Genomic DNA, 18719 nt, shown 5'->3' on the forward strand with positions numbered 1-18719 from the left:
CAGACTATAATAGATAACAGTGTACGCACTATAACAGAGACCATACTATGTCAGTGTCCTAAACTATAGCAGTAACCAGTGTGTGCACATGGTGAATGTTGAGAATGAATGACAGTCATGATCATTGTCACTGGGAGGGATAGGGGGGTGTGGATGGACAGTGAGTGTGGATGGAAAGGTTCAGCAGGGGACTGAGTTCAGTAGAGTGACAGCTGTGGGGAAGAAGCTGTTCCTAAACCTGCTGGTTTTAGTCTGAAGGCTCCTGTAGCGCCTCCTGGAGGGGAGGAGCTGGAGGGGTTTATTGGCAGAATGAGAGGAGTCCCTGAGAATGATGTGTGCTCGGCATAGACATCTCTTCTTGTGGACATCCTCAATGGCAGAAAGTAGAGTCCCTGTGACGTCTTTTCACCACCCGCTGCAGTGCCTTGTGGTCAGCAACATAGCAATTTCCATACCAAACTGCGGCACAATTGGTCAGGATGCTCTGTATCTCACAGTGGTAGAAGTTAACCAGTATGTCAGTAGACAGGTGGTTCTTCTTCAGTGTCCTGAAGAAAAAGAAGCGCTGATGGTCAGGCTGGAGGTCTTAGTTGACCAGGTCAGATTCTCAGAGATGTGGGTCCCCAAGACCTTGAAGCTGGAGACCCGTTCAACAGCTGTGCCATTTATGTAGATGGGGACATGGGTGTTTGTTTTCTCCCTCCTGAAGTTCACAATGAGCTCTTTGGTTTGCTGGTACTCAGGAGCAGGTTACTGTCAGCACCACATAGCTAGGTGCTTTACCTCTTCCCTGTAGCAGACTCATCATTGTCCCTGATGAGACAGTCACCGTGGTGTCATCTGCAGACTTGATGATGGAGTTGAATCAATACCTAGGTCTGCATTCATAGAGGAACGAACTCAGCACACAGCCCTGTGGAGCGCCAGTGTGAGTGTGATGGTGGTAGAGCTGTTATGCCCTGACCTAACAAATAGGGGTCTGTTGGTCAGAAAGTCCATGATCCATTTATAGATACAGAATTCTTCCTTTGAGGGACTCAAATCACATTGTCCCTGAAACTATAGACCCCTTCCAGTTTGCATTCAGCCCCAATTGATCAGTGGATGGTGCAACAGCATTAGCCCTGCACCACACTCTGCAACACCTGGAAAGCAGCAGAACATATGTCAGGATGCTCTTCCTGGACTACAGCTCTGCTTTCAACACCATCCGCCCAGGCAAGCTGATATACCTCACCATCCCAACACCCACCCATAACTGGATTCCAGACTTTTTGACAGACAGACAACAGGTGGTGAGAATGGGAGGACACGTGTCTGCTGAGCTCACCGTCAGCACTGGATCTCCACAGGGCTGCTGCCTCAGCCCCAAACTCTTCACCCTGTACACCCATGACTGTGTCTCCACCCAGGAAAACTCCAATACACTGAGGACACCACCATCCTGGGGCTCATCAAGGGGGGAGTAGACAATGTTCTTGTCTATGGTGTGAAAAGCGACCTCATCCTCAACATGGCAAGACCAAGGAATTAATACTGGACTCTAGGAGGAACTCCCTCCCCTGCAACCTCTTATCGTGAAAATGACAGAGGTGGAGAAGGCAAACAGCCACAGATTCCTGGGACTGCAGGTTTCATCAGACCTGCGCTGGACTCTCAACACCACAACAACAGTGAAAAAAGGCCAGCAAAGGCTTTATTTCATTCGGCTGCTCAGGAAAGCCAGAAATCAGCGCCCTCTCACCCAGGCATACAGAGGACTGATAGAGAGCATCCTCACCGCAGGTATCACTGTCTGGTATGGAAACACTACACAGACAGAGAGGAAGGCTTTGCAAAGAGTCATAAAGTCTGCAGAGAGGATTATGGGAACAAAACTTGCCTCCATGGCCCTTCTGTGCACACAACACGGCCAAAAAAGAGCAGAGAGAATTATCAGGGACTCACACCATCCAGCTCACTCTCTGCTCAGACACAAAAACTGCACATACAATCTCAGACACAACTGTTTTCAGGTAAAAGTGTTTCAAAGTTCATATATAGGCAATCTGTACATTGTTAAGATATTTAATAGGTAACCCTTCATTGTTTTGTAAGCTTTAGAAGCATTATATCACAGTCGTTTTGTGCACAGAGACAAGGTGGTTTTGAGCCTCTGTTTGGTACTGTATAATGTCCATTAAGCTAACGGCAGGAGCTAGAAACGTTTCTATTGTCAACCATTTTGTCAGGAAACATGTTCAGGTATATGTATAGTAAGCACTTTATCATTTTGGTTTATTATTTAGCTTTTCCTTCCACCATGTGACATTAAGCAATACAGAATGTGAAACATTTATGTTCATTTTGATTGCAATAAAGAACTGCATGAGAGACGCAAGTCAAAATCACTCTCGTGATTCTTTCCCCGTTTTCAGGGGTGTAACATTAGCTGCCATGCGCCCATCTCAGTGTGAAGTGGAGTCTGTCTGTACTGGATCTGGATTCATCATCGTCCCTCCAACAGCGATCCAGCTCACCAATTGGTGATAATGACCAACTGAGCCTGCTAGCAGGTGCAGGAGGGCCAATCTCAGCCACAGCTATGAAGCTGATAACTGCTAATAACACCCATTGATGGGCTGATAACATGAATATTAAATGTCAATTCCTTCCAAGGTAAGAGCTTTTTTAAAAACTCAGACTGAGGTCTTATTTTGAAAGCCAGTGTTTGTTGAAGCTGTTTCCTGGAGCAGGACCCTGAGCAATTAGAAAAAGCAGACTTAAAAACACTTCATCTCATCTGTGCTCATTAAACTGACATCATGCAGTTCATCTTCTCACCAGCAGAGGACCACAAATCACCATCAATGAAGAGTTCAAGGAGAGGTTAGTGACATCAGAGCTGTACGTATTGATCTGATCAATATGGAAGTTCATGTTTCTTTGATTGGATCGGTTTTTAAAGCAGCTGTTTTTATAGAATAACAGAAACATGAGAGATGCTAAATATCTTTAATATTTGATACACTGGCCTCATCAGTGACAACGATGAGGCCGCCTACAGGGAGGAGGTGGATCGTCTGGCTGAGTGGTGCGACAGAAACAACCTGCTGCTTAACACCGAGAAGACCAAGGAGCTCATCGTGGACTACAGGAGGAATGCTGACCCACATCCACCCATCCACATTAAGGGGACGGCTGTGGAGCGTGTGAGCAGCTTCAAGTTCCTGGGAGTTCACATCTCCGAGGATCTCACCTGGACGACCAACTGCTCCAAGCTGGTCAAGAAGGCTCACCAGCGCCTCTTCTTCTTGAGGACTCTGAGGAAGAACCACCTGTCCTCAGACATCCTGGTGAACTTCTATCGCTGCACCATCGAGAGCATCCTGACCAACTGTATAACAGTCTGGTACGGGAACTGCTCTGCCTCGGACCGGAAGGCGTTGCAGAGGGTCGTGAAAACTGCCCAGCGCATCGCCGGAGCACCACTTCCTGCCATAAAAGACATCTACAGGAAGCGGTGTCTGAAAAGGGCTGGGAAAATCATCAAAGACCCCAGTCACCCATCACATGGACTCTTCACCCTCCTGCCCTCTGGGAGGCGCCACAGGAGCCTCCGGACTAAGACCACCAGGTACTGGAACAGCTTCTTCCCCACAGCTGTCAGACTCCTGAACTCTGCCTCCTGACATCTGACCCACGTTAAACTCATGGACTGAACATACACACACCCACAATGGACAACTGTACCCTCAAACACAATAATAACATGGACTGAACCACCACTCACAACCACTAGCACTTTATATAGCCTCTGTAGAAACTATCTACACCCTCACTTATCTTAACTGCACTACTGTATAGCTCTGTGTAAATAATCATTCTGTACATTCGATAATCTTTAATCCTACAACTGTTTACAACTTGCATAGTTCCCATTTCTGTATAGCTGTATATCTCAGATTCTGTAAAGTTATTTATTTCATATTCTGTATAGTTTTTCATATTTATATCCTGTTCATATCCTGTACATAGCTTGTACTCACTACAGCCTGTACATACTTATAGTTATAGAATATTCACAACATACTTCATACCGTGTACATTATAACATACCATAATAGACCCATTTCTGTAATATACTCACATATCTATATTATTGCTAATATATATTGTAATATATCTATATCACTAAAGCACTTCTGGATGGATGCAAACTGCATTTCGTTGCCCTGTACCTGTGCATGTGCAATGACAATAAAGTTGAATTCTATTCTATTCTATTCTACTATTGGATGTCCACTTATTCAGCCATGATGGAAACAAGTCTGAGCTCATTAAAATGAATCCAAATGTTTGATTTCTCTTTCTTAATGGGATGAAAATGCAGAGGAGCTGGTTGAGAACTGAACTTCAGAGAAACACAACATACTGGTATTCACTGTGAAGCGCTGAGTGGAAAAAGACAGAAAAACAACATGTGGATCCTGGAATAATGGGAGTTTACATCTTTAAAGGACTGAAGAGGAAGAAGTTTACAAGGAATCATTTAGTAAGTAAGTAAGTAAACTTTATTTATTTAGCACCTTTCACAGACATATGTCACAAAGTGCTTTACAAGGTAAAAACATAATACAGTCATAAAATACACCATGAAAACCCTGGTCTAATTAAAAGCTTTTTGAAATAAAAATGTCTTTAGCTGCTTTTTGAAGGTCTCCACTGAGTCCAAACCCCGTAGAAATAGGGGAAGTGCATTCCACAATCTGGGTGCAACAGCTTGGAAAGATCGGTCCCCTCGGGTTTTAAAACGAGTGTGGGGGACCACGAAAAGGTTTTGGTTTGCTGACCTCGGGTTACGAGTGGAGGTGTGTGTATGAATCAGATCAGCAATGTAGGGGGGTGCCTGTCTCTGTAATGCTCTAAAAGTTAAAAGTAGAATTTTAAAATGGAACCTGAATCTGATTGGTAGCCAGTGCAGCGACTTTAAAACAGGGGTCATATGAGCACCCTTGTTCGAGCGGGTCAGTAGCCTCGCTGCAGAGTTTTGAACAACCTGTAGGCGGGCTAGCCCTTTCATGTTTTTGTTTAATGTTGGTTAAACAGTCAATCAGATTGGAGAGCTTATGAGCTTCAGCAGGCTTAAACGAATAATATAGCTGAATATTGTCAGCAAAAAGATGATGATACTTCAGGAAACTGCTGTATTATCTGACTTAAAGGAAGAATGTATATTAAAAACAGAATAGGTCCCAGCACAGAGCCCTGAGGAACTCCACACAACAACTCTGTAGGTTCCGACATGATCTGGTTTGCAGACACACTAAAACTCCTTTCAGATATATAAGATGAAAACCAGTCTAGAACAGAGCCAGACATCCCAACCAGGTCTCTCAGTCTGTTTATCAGGATGGTTGACTGTATCAAAGGCTGAGGTAAGGTCTAACAAGACTAGGACTGTGTATTCTCCGGAGTCTACTGACATCATAATATCATTTAGAACAGTTTAAAACATCAACTGATTATATCCATGAATCTGAAAATGCGTTTCTGACTGAAAGAGACAGACATGTACAGACTGAACTACCTGTTCAACAGTCAGAGTGTTTCTCTAACAGAACAACACTCTTTACACTCAACTCAGCACAGTGTCACTGAGGAACCAGGATTGAACCTAAATCCAGGATAAAGAGTTTGAGTGAATGTGGTGTTGAAGGTGTGGAGGTGGATCAGAGTGTCAGAGGAGACTCTGTAGAAGGACAGAGTGCCAGCAGGACAGTCCACATACACTGCTACTCTGTTAGAGACAGAGGAGGAGGAGAAGGAGGAGATGGATGTGTATCTTTTATTTTGCCAGACACAACGAGGACCATCACCAGCGCAGTGCAAACTCCAGGACTGATCATTGTGTCCAAACAAACAGTCTTCACTGTTTCCTTTTCTTCCGATTTGTCTGTAACTCACTGATATATAAATGTTTCCTCTCCACTCGACTTCCCAGTAACAGCGACCAGTCAGACCATTTCTACACAGAAACTGAGGATAAACATCAAATCTGTCTGGATGATCAGGATATGACTGAATCTCCTCCACACGTGCCACCTTCCTGTTGTTGTCAAACAGTCTGAGCTTTGTGTGAACTGTGTTTGTGTCGATTGTGAGTTGACAGGAATCTGATGGAGAGAACAAACACAATCCAGCTGCAGTTATTGATCCATCATCTGTTTATTGATTGACACTTTGATGATGACTCCTCACATCAGAGATGTGAATGAATCCCAATAAAAACACACTTACACTTCCTCAGACCTGGTCTCAACCATCGGACTCCAGCAGGCTCCACCCTGAAATGAGAAGGGGGGTCAGACCAGCACAGTCTCTTTCAGCATGCACACATGGACATTACATGGCTCTCATACACATACTGTTAGACACTGATAAAGGAACAGTCCAACATTTTCACAAATACACTTCAATCCATATGTGGATCAAACTGCTGATGACTGGACTGATCCTGGATCTGTCAGTACACCCTGTATTAAATGAAATATGACTGATTCACACTGTCACCTTCACTATCTTTATATTCCTCTTCTGTTAAGCTGGAAAGGACACCTCCCTGCCTTTGCTGCCAGCTGTTTTTTTTTTCCTTTTGGTGTCATTGTTGTTACTGTGCATCTATACAGTACTGTACACACCGACAACATAAAGCAGAGCTCACGCAACCATGGTAACTGAACAGCTCGTCTGACACAACCAATAACAGTTAAGGAGTTGAGTCATGTGAATATTATCATCTGATTAGCAGGGTTAACAGCTCTGATTAGCGTTGTTAGCTTCTATTGCTAATTTGAGGTGAATTAGCATTAGTAACTAATGACAAGACAGTTTTCCTTGCTTTATATGAATGTGAGTAGCTAACGATAAGTAGTCTGTCATTAGTGGCTAAAGCTAATTTGAGGTGAATAAGCATTAGCAGCTAATGTTTGGTCGTGTCCAAATTCATGGGCTGCATTCTCCTGAGGACCCGGCCTTCGCGGTCTACGTGGGCCGGGTCCTCAGAAGATCGGGTAGGCCGGAAGTAAACGGCCGTGAAATTGGACGGTCTAGCCTTCTGATTAGCGTCACCGCTGTCTCGGTGGAGTTTAATAAACTCAGCCGTCTAATCCTTGCTATCTAAAGTATAACAGGACACTGGCGTAAATTCTCAACTGTCTCATACTTCTGTTTAATCAGTTTTCTGTTTCACGTTTAGTCAGCTGTGTAAAAACCAAGGAGGAACCCACCCAGGGGATTAATAAAGTTTTATTTTATCTAATCTAATCTAATAACTTTAATCTCAGCCAAACCGATTTACTCACGAACAAACAAAACACTGAAAAAAGCCCAACAATAACATTTTTAGGTTGTCTAAGTGACTTATATATTACGTTTAACCCGAGCAGCGAAAGTCCGCGGTGATCTAAAAATGATGTGCCGGGAGTTGTGCCGTTCTCGGCCGCATCAGTAACCCTCGAGCTCCCGGCTAGCTATCGAGCTGGTGGGTAGACGTCTCCGAAAACGTCGAAGCACTTTTGCAAATATGCGATATCTTGATAAAACGAGCAGATATTTGATGTTTACATAGCTACTTTCTTGCCTGAAAATATGTTAAAAGTTTATGTTGTGACCCAGAAAGATTAGTATGAGTAATTTTAAAACTTAGTAGCGGCCGCCATTGTTGGAAACTGGAGTTTGGCTGGGCCGCGCTATGAATTCTGGGATATGGTAGGCCATGAAGGATACACCCGACCCATCCTTCATATTCGGGGAAAAGGAGGACGCATTTGTCGGCTGCATTCGGAGGAGTCTACGAATTTGGACAGCCTTCGGCGCGTCGCTGTGACGTAATCGGTCTACAAATGCGGCCTCAGGAGGATGCAGCCCATGAATTTGGACACGACCTTTATACCCCCTTTTTTCCTCTCTTTATAACAATGTGAGCAGCTAATGCTAAGTAGGCTGCCATTAGCAGCTAATGCTAATTTAAGGTGAAAAAACAGCTAATGATAATACCTTCCCTTTCAAGCAACCTAAAGAAGTCCAGACGCTTTTCTTTCCAAACTCCTTAGACTACGATGACCTGGATGACTGAGAACCTTCAGACACCTTTTCCCCTTGCTTTCTAACAATCTTAGCAGCTAATGCTAAGTAGGCTGCTGTTAGCGGCTAATGTCAATTTGAGGTGAATTAGTATTAGTCGTCTAATACCGTTTTCCCTTGCTTATTAACAATGTCAGCAGCTAATGCTAAGTAGGCCGCCGTTAGCAGCTAATGCAAATTTGAAATGAATTAACATTATCCACTGATGCTAATATTGTTTTTCCTTCCTTTTTAACAATGTGAATAGCTAACACTAATACCCTTTTCCCTTGTGTTAGAAAAGTGTAACTAGCTAATGCTAAGTAAGCTGCCATTAGCAGCTAATGGTACTTTGATGTGAATTAGCATTAACCGCTAATGCTAATACTGTTGTCCCTTCAAGTTCCAGTGCCAGACAGGACAGGTAAAAACAAAAACAAAACAACCATCTCCACTGTGGAGTTTAGTTGTCTGCAACAAAAAGAAATGATAAAGGACCAAACTCATTTTATTTCTACTTTTTACTCATTACTGTATGCTCATAGTAGCTGTACAGTCGTGTTATTCAAAAATGGGAAGATCTTAATAATCAATACACAGAGGAGGATTGGAAAGCAGCCATTAATATACTTAGGTCTACTTTCACTTGCAACCCCCTGCTAGAAACCCAGAACAAAATTTTGCACCGCCTATATATAGCTCCTAATGTTTTACATAAGATTATTCAATTCAATTCAATTCAATTTTTCTTTATTGTCCCACAAGGGGAAATTAGTTTAGCAGCAGGAGGATAAGAACAACAGAACAATACTATAAAACAATAATAACAATAATAATGATAGAAAATTCAAGGACAGTTATTTGCCATTAAGGAGACAAGACGCAGTAGGGATAAAAGAGACCTGGAGTCTTTTAGTCCTCCTCGGAGGTACTCTAAAACGGCGGCCGGAAGGCAACAACTCAAACTCACTGTGAAGTGGATGGTTCACACAATTAATAATAGAATGAGCCTTTCTAAGCACGTTTCTATTGTAAATGGCCAAAAGTCCATCTTGCCAGCGGCCTGAAATTTTGCTAGCGGTTTTTACCAGAAGTCCCAACCGATTCTTATTCTTCACCGTCAGGTTACCAAACCAGGCAGCGATACAAAAAGACATCACAGATTCGATAAAACTTCTATAAAACAAAGACAACATCTCAGATGAGACATTAAAAGATCTCATTTTCCTTAAAAAGAACAGTCTTTGTTGAACTTTTTTAGTAGTGGCATCAGCATGAGATTCAAAACACAGTTTATGGTCAAGTACCACACCTAGATATTTATAACTCTCAACGATCCCAATATCGGCAGTTTTAATGATAGTGGGTGATGAGCTATAAGAGGACTTCGTAAAATCAATAATCATGTCTTTAGTTTTTGACACGTTAAGTGAGAGGAAGGACTCATCACACCAATTCACAAAATCATCTACAACCTGTCCATGGCCTGACTCGTCCCCCACTAGAAGACTGACGATTACTGTGTCGTCAGCAAACTTCAGGATGTGTCTGTTTGTGAGATTGCTGCGACACTCATTTGTGTACAGAATGAACAGAAGGGGGGAGAGGCAGCAACCCTGGGGTGATCCAGTAGAGGAGGAGAGCACATCAGAAAATACATGATTCACCCTCACACATTGTGACCTATTAGTCAGAAAATCTGTCACCCAGCCGACCAGACTAGTGTCAAGCTTGAAATGATTGTAAAGCCTGTCAGCAAGTAAGAGGGGTTGAATTGTATTAAATGCAGATGAAAAGTCAGCAAATAATAATCTTGCATGGGTGTGGGGGGCCTCAAGATGCTTATACAAGAGATGCAGGAGTGTGACAGCAGCGTCCTCCACACCTCTCCCTGCTCTATAAGCAAACTGGAAGGGGTCAAGATGGTGTTCAACCTGCATTAAAATCTCCTTCTTAATTATCTTCTCAAATGTCTTCATCACTAAAGAAGTCAGAGCCACAGGCCTAAAATCATTCAGTGCCTTAGGAGAACTGCCCTTAGCAACAGGAACAATGATCGCATGTTTCCAAATCTTAGGTACTGTCTGTAGCTCTAAAGAAAGTGAGAAGATATAGTGAAAAATCCCACTCAGCTGATCAGCACAAGTTCTCAGTACCTGTCCACAGATGTTATCAGGTTATACTTTATGTTTCCACTTTATTTATCAAATGTCAAAAATGTTTACATATTAGAGCCATTTCTTATATTTTGTAAGTGTTTTGTAATAAATTCTTTTATTTAATTAGCTCAGTCTGTTACTATTGTTGTCTTGGAGCAATTGGAGCCACATAATTACGTTAGGGATTAATAAAGTATCCTGATTCTGATCATTTTATGGTCTACCTTACAGTATAAAGTACCTTGAGGTGACTGTTCTTGTGATTTAGCATTGTATAAATAAAATTGAATTGCATTAAATTTAACTTTTTATTATCAGCAGCAAGCCACAGACAAAGTCCGGCAGTAGTCGGGCACAGAAATCACATGAACTTGTGCATTAAAACATGTTAGTGGATTATCCTCCAATAAAATCAGTATATTTTGGATGTATGTACAGATTAGGCCTGGGTATGTGATACTGTTTGCAAACACAAAATATTAACCAGGAACAACTCATTCATTTTCCATCATTTAAGCTGGCTAATAAAAGCAACACCTTATCTCCTAATGCATTTACCTGTCCAAGTCTACACAGGTGTATCTGACATGTCTCCTCTAAAAAACAGACTTCTCCACTCTTAAGGTCTGTAGTCTACATCCTATATCCAAAAACTGCCCCCACTAATCCATTATTCCCCTGAGCTTTCCTTATCTCTGATTCTAAGCAGACTGCTCGGTCCATGGTGTTCCTCCCCCTCCTGAAAAGGTGAAAACACTTCTTTCAGGTGCCTTCTTTCAGTCACATACATCAGTCTGTCCACTGCCATTCTTTCCATGACTTTCCCTAGATAAGAAATTAGAGTTACAGGCCTATAACCTGTGGTCTTAGGCTACGTTCACACTGCAGGCGAAAGCGCATCAAATCCGATTTTTTTGACCCTATGCGACCCATATCCGATCATGGTATGACCGTGTGAACGGGACAAATCCGATATTTTCAAATCCGATCTGGGTCACTTTCGTATGTGGTACTGAATCCGATACATATCCGATGTTTCAGAAAGCGACTGCTGTTTGAATGGTCAAGTCGCATTAAATCCGTCTTTTACGTCACTGACACAAGACAGACACCAATTATCAGCGCCGGAGAAGCGCCCGATAAGACATCGCGAACGCTTTCTGGCCATCCGGTGAAACTGCTGGGAAGACAACGTTGGAGAAACGTTAATTTGTACTGCATAATCTGCAGATTCTGACAGAAATCTGTAACTATCCTTTGAAGCACCGCTCCTCTAAAACAGCAATAAGGATCATTATTAGGTTATCTACATTATTATATAAATAACAAAATAACTTAAAGCAAAAATTGGGAGACGTGAAGTCCGAAGTCTTTATATTAAGGGCCATCAGTCAAACAATATTGTTTGCTCTGGGTCTAAACAGAGCGCGTTGTGTGTCACGTCTTCTTTTGGGAATGCGGGCCGCTTTGAGCGTTCACACTAGAGCACGTTTGCTGTCGCATTTTATTTGTAGTGTGAACAAGCAGACAAAAAAATCGGATTTGATCAAAAAATCGGAATTGAGCATTAAGACCTGCAGTGTAAATGTAGCCTTAGTGAGGTCTTTCCTTGGTTTCACAATTGGAATTATTAGAGCTTCTTTCCAGCTTCCTGCCATATTTTATTGTAAAAGAGCAGCAGAGCATTCAATCCATCCTCTAACACACCTGATCCTTCTCAGGGGAAGTCATTTTCATGCATTTAATTTACACACTGAAAACTGATTATTAGAACAATCCTCTTCTCCAGGATTTTCCTGGTTCAACATTTCAATCTTATTCCTTCATTTTTTTCCTCACATGTCTCTTCATCACTTCAATTACTGATAAAATTCTTTAACCAGGATCTCTGCTTTTTCCTGTAGCTGCTTACTTCCTGTAGCTCCTTGATCTACTAATACTGGATAGTGTTGTTGTTTCCCGACTCCATATATGTTCTTAACTGTACTCCATGCATTCTGAATTGGTGTAGTTCTTCCTAAAGTACTGTAGCAAGTACTTGCAAGTATGTACTTTTAGTTTTCCTAACGGTTTCCTCTCTACTACTGAGCTTTTTATATTGTGCTTCTTTTAAGCTGCCTGAAAGCTGTTTCTGTCCAGTACTGCTGTGTTACGTTCTTGATCTCACTATGGCACCATCATCCTCTGTACTCTTTAGCTACTCATTGGAGCAGGTTCCTGAACTGCATTTATTCTGTGCTTAGTCAGCTTTCATGGATATCATCTCTGTCCTCCTCCATCCTAACATTATCTAACCCATGCTTAATGTTAGACTTAAATATTCACCGCTAAGCCTCATCAAACTTCCACCTTTCTTTTCCCCTCACTCTTTCTTAATCAGCTGTAAGTCCTATTTTACAAGTAATGGGATTGTGATCAATTGCCACTATTGCTTCCTGGTAAACTTCCCAGCTCTAAATTCCTGCTGTGCTCTGTCTTTTTGGGGGTTTTTTGGCCCGTCCCGTTTGGCTCTTTTGCCATCAGAATTACTGGGGAAAAGAAAGGGGAGAAAGAAAGAGGGAAAGAAAAACAGTGGGGAAGAGGGACGGGGATAAAGGGTAAAAAACAAAAACCAACAAAATAAGCAGACAAAAAATGCATATATCAATCACCTGGATCACCTGTTGAGAAAGAAAAAAGAGAAAACAAGCAGAAAAAAAAGAGCAACACAATAAACAACATCACGATGATCTATGGGAATATAACAGTAAATACTAAATATTAAACCTGCTGTGTTTCTTGAGCCTGATTTTAAATCCAGTAAAGACTCTTTCCCTAAGCTGACAGTGACCAGAGTCCCTGTTTATTCAGACTGACTAATTCCTTCTTATCTATAAGCTGCCCAATCACCTCACCATTTCCATCTGTTCTTTGTCCTCCCCAGAGTACAATGTGAGCACTTAAGTGTCCACACAGCATTATCTTCTTACTCTTGAGGCATTTTGATGTTTTTAAAACAGTGAACTTGTAGTTTTTTTTGCGAGGATTCTAAAGGTTTATTACAGTGAGAGCTTCCCTACCTAACCATATTCCTATTGCCAGATGCTTCAACAGCAACATCAAGCCTATGTACAACTAAATCTAACCTTTGCTTAAATCATGTTTCCTGTACACAGATAACTTGTGAAAAACTTCCTCTGCCAGTTTCTTCTGCTCAGTCTTTGATGTTTTCTTCACTTTCTTCATCAGGTCGTTAGACACACTTTCCAGAAGGCAGCAACACTTTCTGCACCCTCACATCCAGTTCCAACTGGTCACAAGCACTGGCTGGTTTCTTTGTCAGAAGCTTCCAGAAACAGGCAAGAGGAACTATACAGGCTGTTGCTCAGTACCTCTACTACCGTCCCTTCACAAGTCTGAAGTCTGTAATCCTTAATTTGTGGAATTAGTTTTAGTTGACATCTCCCTGTAGTTGTCAGTTTATACCGAATTTTTTTGTTCAGTGGTTTTTATCTCTTTTATCCCAGTATCTGTTTCCACAGTCTCTGGCCTAAATTCTAAAGTCCCTAACTCAATTTAACTTTGTCCAAACAAGCACATGACACCGTTTTCAACGATGAGGAGACTCGGTAACTCCTAGCTTAATCTCGAGATGCCCTGTACCCCACAGCTAAGCCAAACTGAACTATCCCTGTTCGACGACAGGTCAAAGCCGCGCGTCCACGGCCAGGAGGGAGCGTAACCTCCGGGCTATGCGCTTCTTAGCAACTTCCAGTGCCGTCCTATAATAATTTTCACCTAACCGATTTTGACAAATTTATCATAACGGGTCCGACTGAAGAAAGTTAACTTTTTTGTAATCAATTAAACAGTATCTGTTACTTCTGGGAACAGTTTCTGACCTAATTTCTATAACAACACATAGCCAATTCCCTACCAAACTACCTGAGCCTTTAACTCAATATCCAGGGACTCAAACCCAACATTATTACGTTCATATTTCTTCAACTTCATTAAATACTCTTAAGCAACTTTAACTGCATAACACACGGTGATTCTCATCAAAATCAAAACAGACACTCTACCAGTAATTTCAGTGAGTATTAGTATTTAGTATTTATTTATTTATTGTCATTGTCAAGAACAATGAAATTGCGTTTGGGGCTTCCATACAACCCAAAAAAACTTTAATTTAGTCATATCCAATTTGGCACACTTTGGAAATAATTCAAATAGTAAGGCACTACCTGGAAATAATTCAACAGGTAGTGCCTTACCTTTAGATAAGCCGGCTTTTGTCCACTCACATCAGACCACTGGCTCGTGCCTGTCCGTTCGACAACCTCGGACCGTCCAAACTTTTAAATTCCACCCCAATACCACAGGACGAGCCCCCAAGCTGTTAAGGTTCAAAAATATTGGGGATGGACACCAGAGGAAAAACCCACAATAACAACACTGGTCCGGTCGGGTTGAGTCAAACGATGATTTTAATGATCACACGCGTGGGAGATGGACACTGATGCAGACAGCCTCAAAATCTCAAAATGGTGGAGCATTGCTCAAACTTTTATAGCCTCTGGTGTCTCCACCTTATCATAAAACCTAAACATTCACATGCTTTCTCTCACACAGCGCCTAAGCTACGACCTTGGCTCCCCGTTTATCTGCTCCTGCTGAGATGGGGCAGAAAACTCCAGCACACTCTATTCTCTTCTACTCAGACAAATTAGACAATAACTTTCTGCGAACAGTATTTCTTATAACTCAGCAGTATAATGCATCATAAAACAATATCATTCATTCACAACAAGTCAGCAATTTAATGTAATGCAAATCAGTTTAACTAATGTAATAGTTATCAGCTTCTTCTAATTCAGGAGAATAATGCAAACTAAAACTACATAATAATTCACAATCTTTAATTCGGGGTATAACATGACATGAAATAATATTAGAATCTAACAAAGTGTAACAATTTATCCTGTTTCCAGTGTTTGTACTGAGCTAGGATAAATATGTCCTCCGCCTATCTATACAGAAATTAGTCTAACCTGAATCGGGGTAACTGGAAAGAACCATAGTACTGCACTGTTAAATATACTAAGATATATACAGCTTGTTAATGGAGAAGCTCTCGCTGGAGGCCTCCAACATTACTATCCCTACTTGATCAGTTACAAGAGTGTTTTTGTTGTGTGCAAAGGAAAAACTTATTATATATGTATTATATATTACATTTATAAAATGTATTATAAATGATTGTTCATTTCACATCTGCACGAAACAAACAGGAAATAAGAGAAGGACATGGGAAATGTTTCCACCTCTTCTTCCTCTATCAGACATTCTCTCCATACCTGAGAGTGTCCAGTTTCCACTGTGGATCCTTCAGACCAGCTGCCAGAAGTTTCACTATTGAGTCTCCTGGATAATTGTAGCTGAGGTCCAGCTCTCTCAGGTGGGAGGGGTTGGAGCTCAGAGCTGAGGCCAGAGAAGTACAACCTTCCTCTGTGATCAGACAGCCTGACAGACTGCAGACACACAAAACAAACATCAATCAATGAACACTTCAGTGAAGGTTGGTCTTGGGTTTCATTTTTTCCAGATAAAATGACCCTTATTCATTCCAACTGAGTAAGCATTATAAAGCAACAACAGTTGTCTCAAGTTGTACAGCAGGAAACCCTACAATATCACAGAACATATATGAACAATCACACTCATCCTACTGAGCAGTACTTGGCTACAGCTGGAAGGAGGAACTCATTTTTCCCAGGAAAAGACCTCCAGGGTTAGGGAGGGTTGACTTTTCCCTCACTTGCTTTATCATAAACCAATGTCTTCTGTCTAATCTTATAAGTAGAGAGAATGTCTATCTTTTCATTCAAAACTGTGAGATGGTTTCACCAGGGAGGAGGTTGATAGCTGAAGGGAGCACCTCCCATTTTACTTTCAGAAACTCAAGGAACCAGAGGTCAACCAGCTGTCTGACAGTGAAGTGCCGCAATAGGGTAATGTAGGAGTATCAGATATGAGGACATATGGATATATGGAGACAAGCTAATATGGGAGAAATATGTTCTCTCCATTTAGCCCCTTTTAATAATAATAATAATAATGAATTGGATTTATATAGCGCTTTTCTAGGCACCCAAAGCGCTTTACAATACCACTATTCATTCACTCTCACATTCACACACTGGTGGAGGCAAGCTACAGTTGTAGCCACAGCTGCCCTGGGGCAGACTGACAGAAGCGAGGCTGCCATATCGCGCCATCGGCCCCTCTGGCCATCACCAGTTTAGTACTCTCACTGCAGCAATTTGGATCAGCTTAAAGCTTTTCATGGAACTTTTAGGACAACCTGCAAATAATGCAATATATCAGTCAGGGGTAGGGATAGCTCAGTAGGTAGAGTGGCGGCTCCATGATCGGAGGAATTTCCCCACGGGCATAAATAAAGTAATCATTATTATTATTAAAAATAGTAAGTGTGTGATTCAGGTTTTTCCAAGGCTATTATAGGCTAAGATGTTTTAAATTGTAATAATACTAATCACAGGAAGTTAGTACTATATTAATCTTTAGTATGCTCATTAAAGGACATAATCTGGAAAAAAAAACCTCCAAGACTAATTTTTACAAACTTTTACAAAAATATTTATAAACAGCAATTCAGAGTCTAAAATTGTATAAGACTTAGCTTTTTAAGTAAGAATATGATACAAATTACAAATTATATGGAGTGAAAAGGACTAAACACTGACCTCAGAGTTTTCAGAGTACAATGCAAACTCTGCAGTTCTGCAGAAATATATTTGGCTCCTGAATCCTGGAGGTCATTGTCACTCAGGTCCAGCTCTCTTAGACAGGAGGACGGGCAGCTTAGAACTAAGGAAAGAGCTTCACAGCTTTTCCCTGAGAGGTTACAGCAATTCAGTCTGACAAAAAAAAAAAAAACAACAAAAACAAACACTGACTTTATAACAATTGATGATGCAATCAGCAGTTACTACTGGCAACATTTAATATTTCAGAAATGGTTGAAAATTTTGCCTTATTTTAAACAGAAATGTGGCAGGTTACTGTTACTAAGGAATATTAAAAATGCTAAGCTACAAAAAAAAGATCTTTACTTTTCAGCTAAAATAATTCAACATAAATAAATAAAATATTCACTAATCTGACCTCAGACTTTCTAGTGTACAATGTGGACTCTGCAGAGCAGCATTAAGAAGCTTCACTCCTGAATCCTGCAGATTGTTGTTACTCAGGTCTAACTCTGTCAGACTACAGGACTGGGAGCTGAGAATTGAGGACAAAGCTTCACAGCTTCTCTTAGAGAGGAAACAGCCACTCAGTCTAAAGAGAAAAGAAACAAAAATCAGTACAAGAGATGTCCTTGTTAACAAAAAACCTAAATGTCAGGAAAAAATTGCTCATTAAATCACCATTATACCTCTAAACGGAAAAGCAACTGAGCAACTAGTACAATTAATTAGTAAGTAGGGCTGGGCAATATGGCTTAAAATTCATGTCGCGATATAATTTGAAGCATGTGCGGTAACATATATATCGCGATATATTCTTTTCTTCTGTATAACATATTTTCCACACTATAAGGCACACTTAAAATCCTTTAATTTTCTCAAAAATCAAGTGTGCCTTATGTATGAAGTCTGGTTGTTCTTACTGACCTCGAACCGATTTTGGCGTGCAGAAATCTGTTAAAAATGTTTTAGTACAACGTTGGTAAGCCGCACTGCTTGATGGATTGTCAGAGCATTACGGCTGCCGTAGTGAGGAGCTTTGCGGAGCAATCTGGGTCCAAAACTCCGTCCGTTTCAGGTCCCAAAGTCAAACGAACACTAAGAGTTAAAAACGGTCTAAATTATTTCATCTTTAATAAAATCATCAGCGTTGCTGCTTTATCAGGTGTAACAATTAAGTTTAACATCCATGCATCCATGAAAACAAAATTTATTAAATTTAACGGAGTTAGACGTTAACAGGAAGTTAGCCCGCTAGTTTCCACCTAAACATGACATACCATGTTCTGACTGAGAGATTTTTGAAACTAATTAAAACGTACAGCTCTGCTACCACTTCCAACATAAATGAAGACAGAAAATTAAACAGCAGTGGCATTTGTAGGGTTACTGAAGTTGGACTACCTGGTATATAATGTTGTGCTACGTGTGTGTCGTGCTAGCGACACAGCTGTGTTAGCATAACATTAGCACAGTGAAGCTGGAGGATGAACACCAACTTTTTTTCCAATCAATAAAAGTTAACGTGAGGGATTCTGGTGGTTAGGGACAAATGCAATCGTATAGTAGGATGCTATACACGGGGCAAACGTCAGGAGAACAACTGAGATTATTCATCCACAATACGAGGTTAGTTATTAATACACTGCAACAACATGGGAATAGTACAGCTGGCCAAATTTATATAGTTTCTATCGTATATTGT

At 41.2% G+C, this 18719-nt stretch overlaps 1 protein-coding gene across 5 annotated transcripts in view; it reads right to left on the reverse strand.

Moving 5' to 3' along the window:
• The window catches only part of LOC101477089 (protein NLRC3), a 374972-nt gene that overhangs the window by 269872 nt on the left and 86381 nt on the right, over window positions 1–18719 (reverse strand). Inside the window, exons 19-20 of one of the 5 annotated variants that reach the window (XM_076880848.1) lie at window positions 6280–6326; window positions 4531–6155 (exon numbers count right to left, since the gene is read on the reverse strand). The exons of 2 other annotated variants lie outside the window; for them this stretch is intronic. In XM_076880848.1, coding sequence (XP_076736963.1) covers window positions 5623–6155; window positions 6280–6326 — 580 coding nt within the window. In that variant the 3' untranslated portion in view covers window positions 4531–5622. Of the gene's footprint in view, window positions 1–4530; window positions 6156–6279; window positions 6327–17422; window positions 17607–18719 lie in introns of those variants that run through there. 2 more of the 5 variants (XM_076880849.1, XM_024798972.2) reach the window with 2 other exon arrangements.

This window comes from Maylandia zebra, unplaced genomic scaffold, assembly GCF_041146795.1.
Source record: "Maylandia zebra isolate NMK-2024a unplaced genomic scaffold, Mzebra_GT3a scaffold01, whole genome shotgun sequence".
NCBI classification, from domain to species: Eukaryota; Metazoa; Chordata; class Actinopteri; order Cichliformes; family Cichlidae; genus Maylandia; species Maylandia zebra.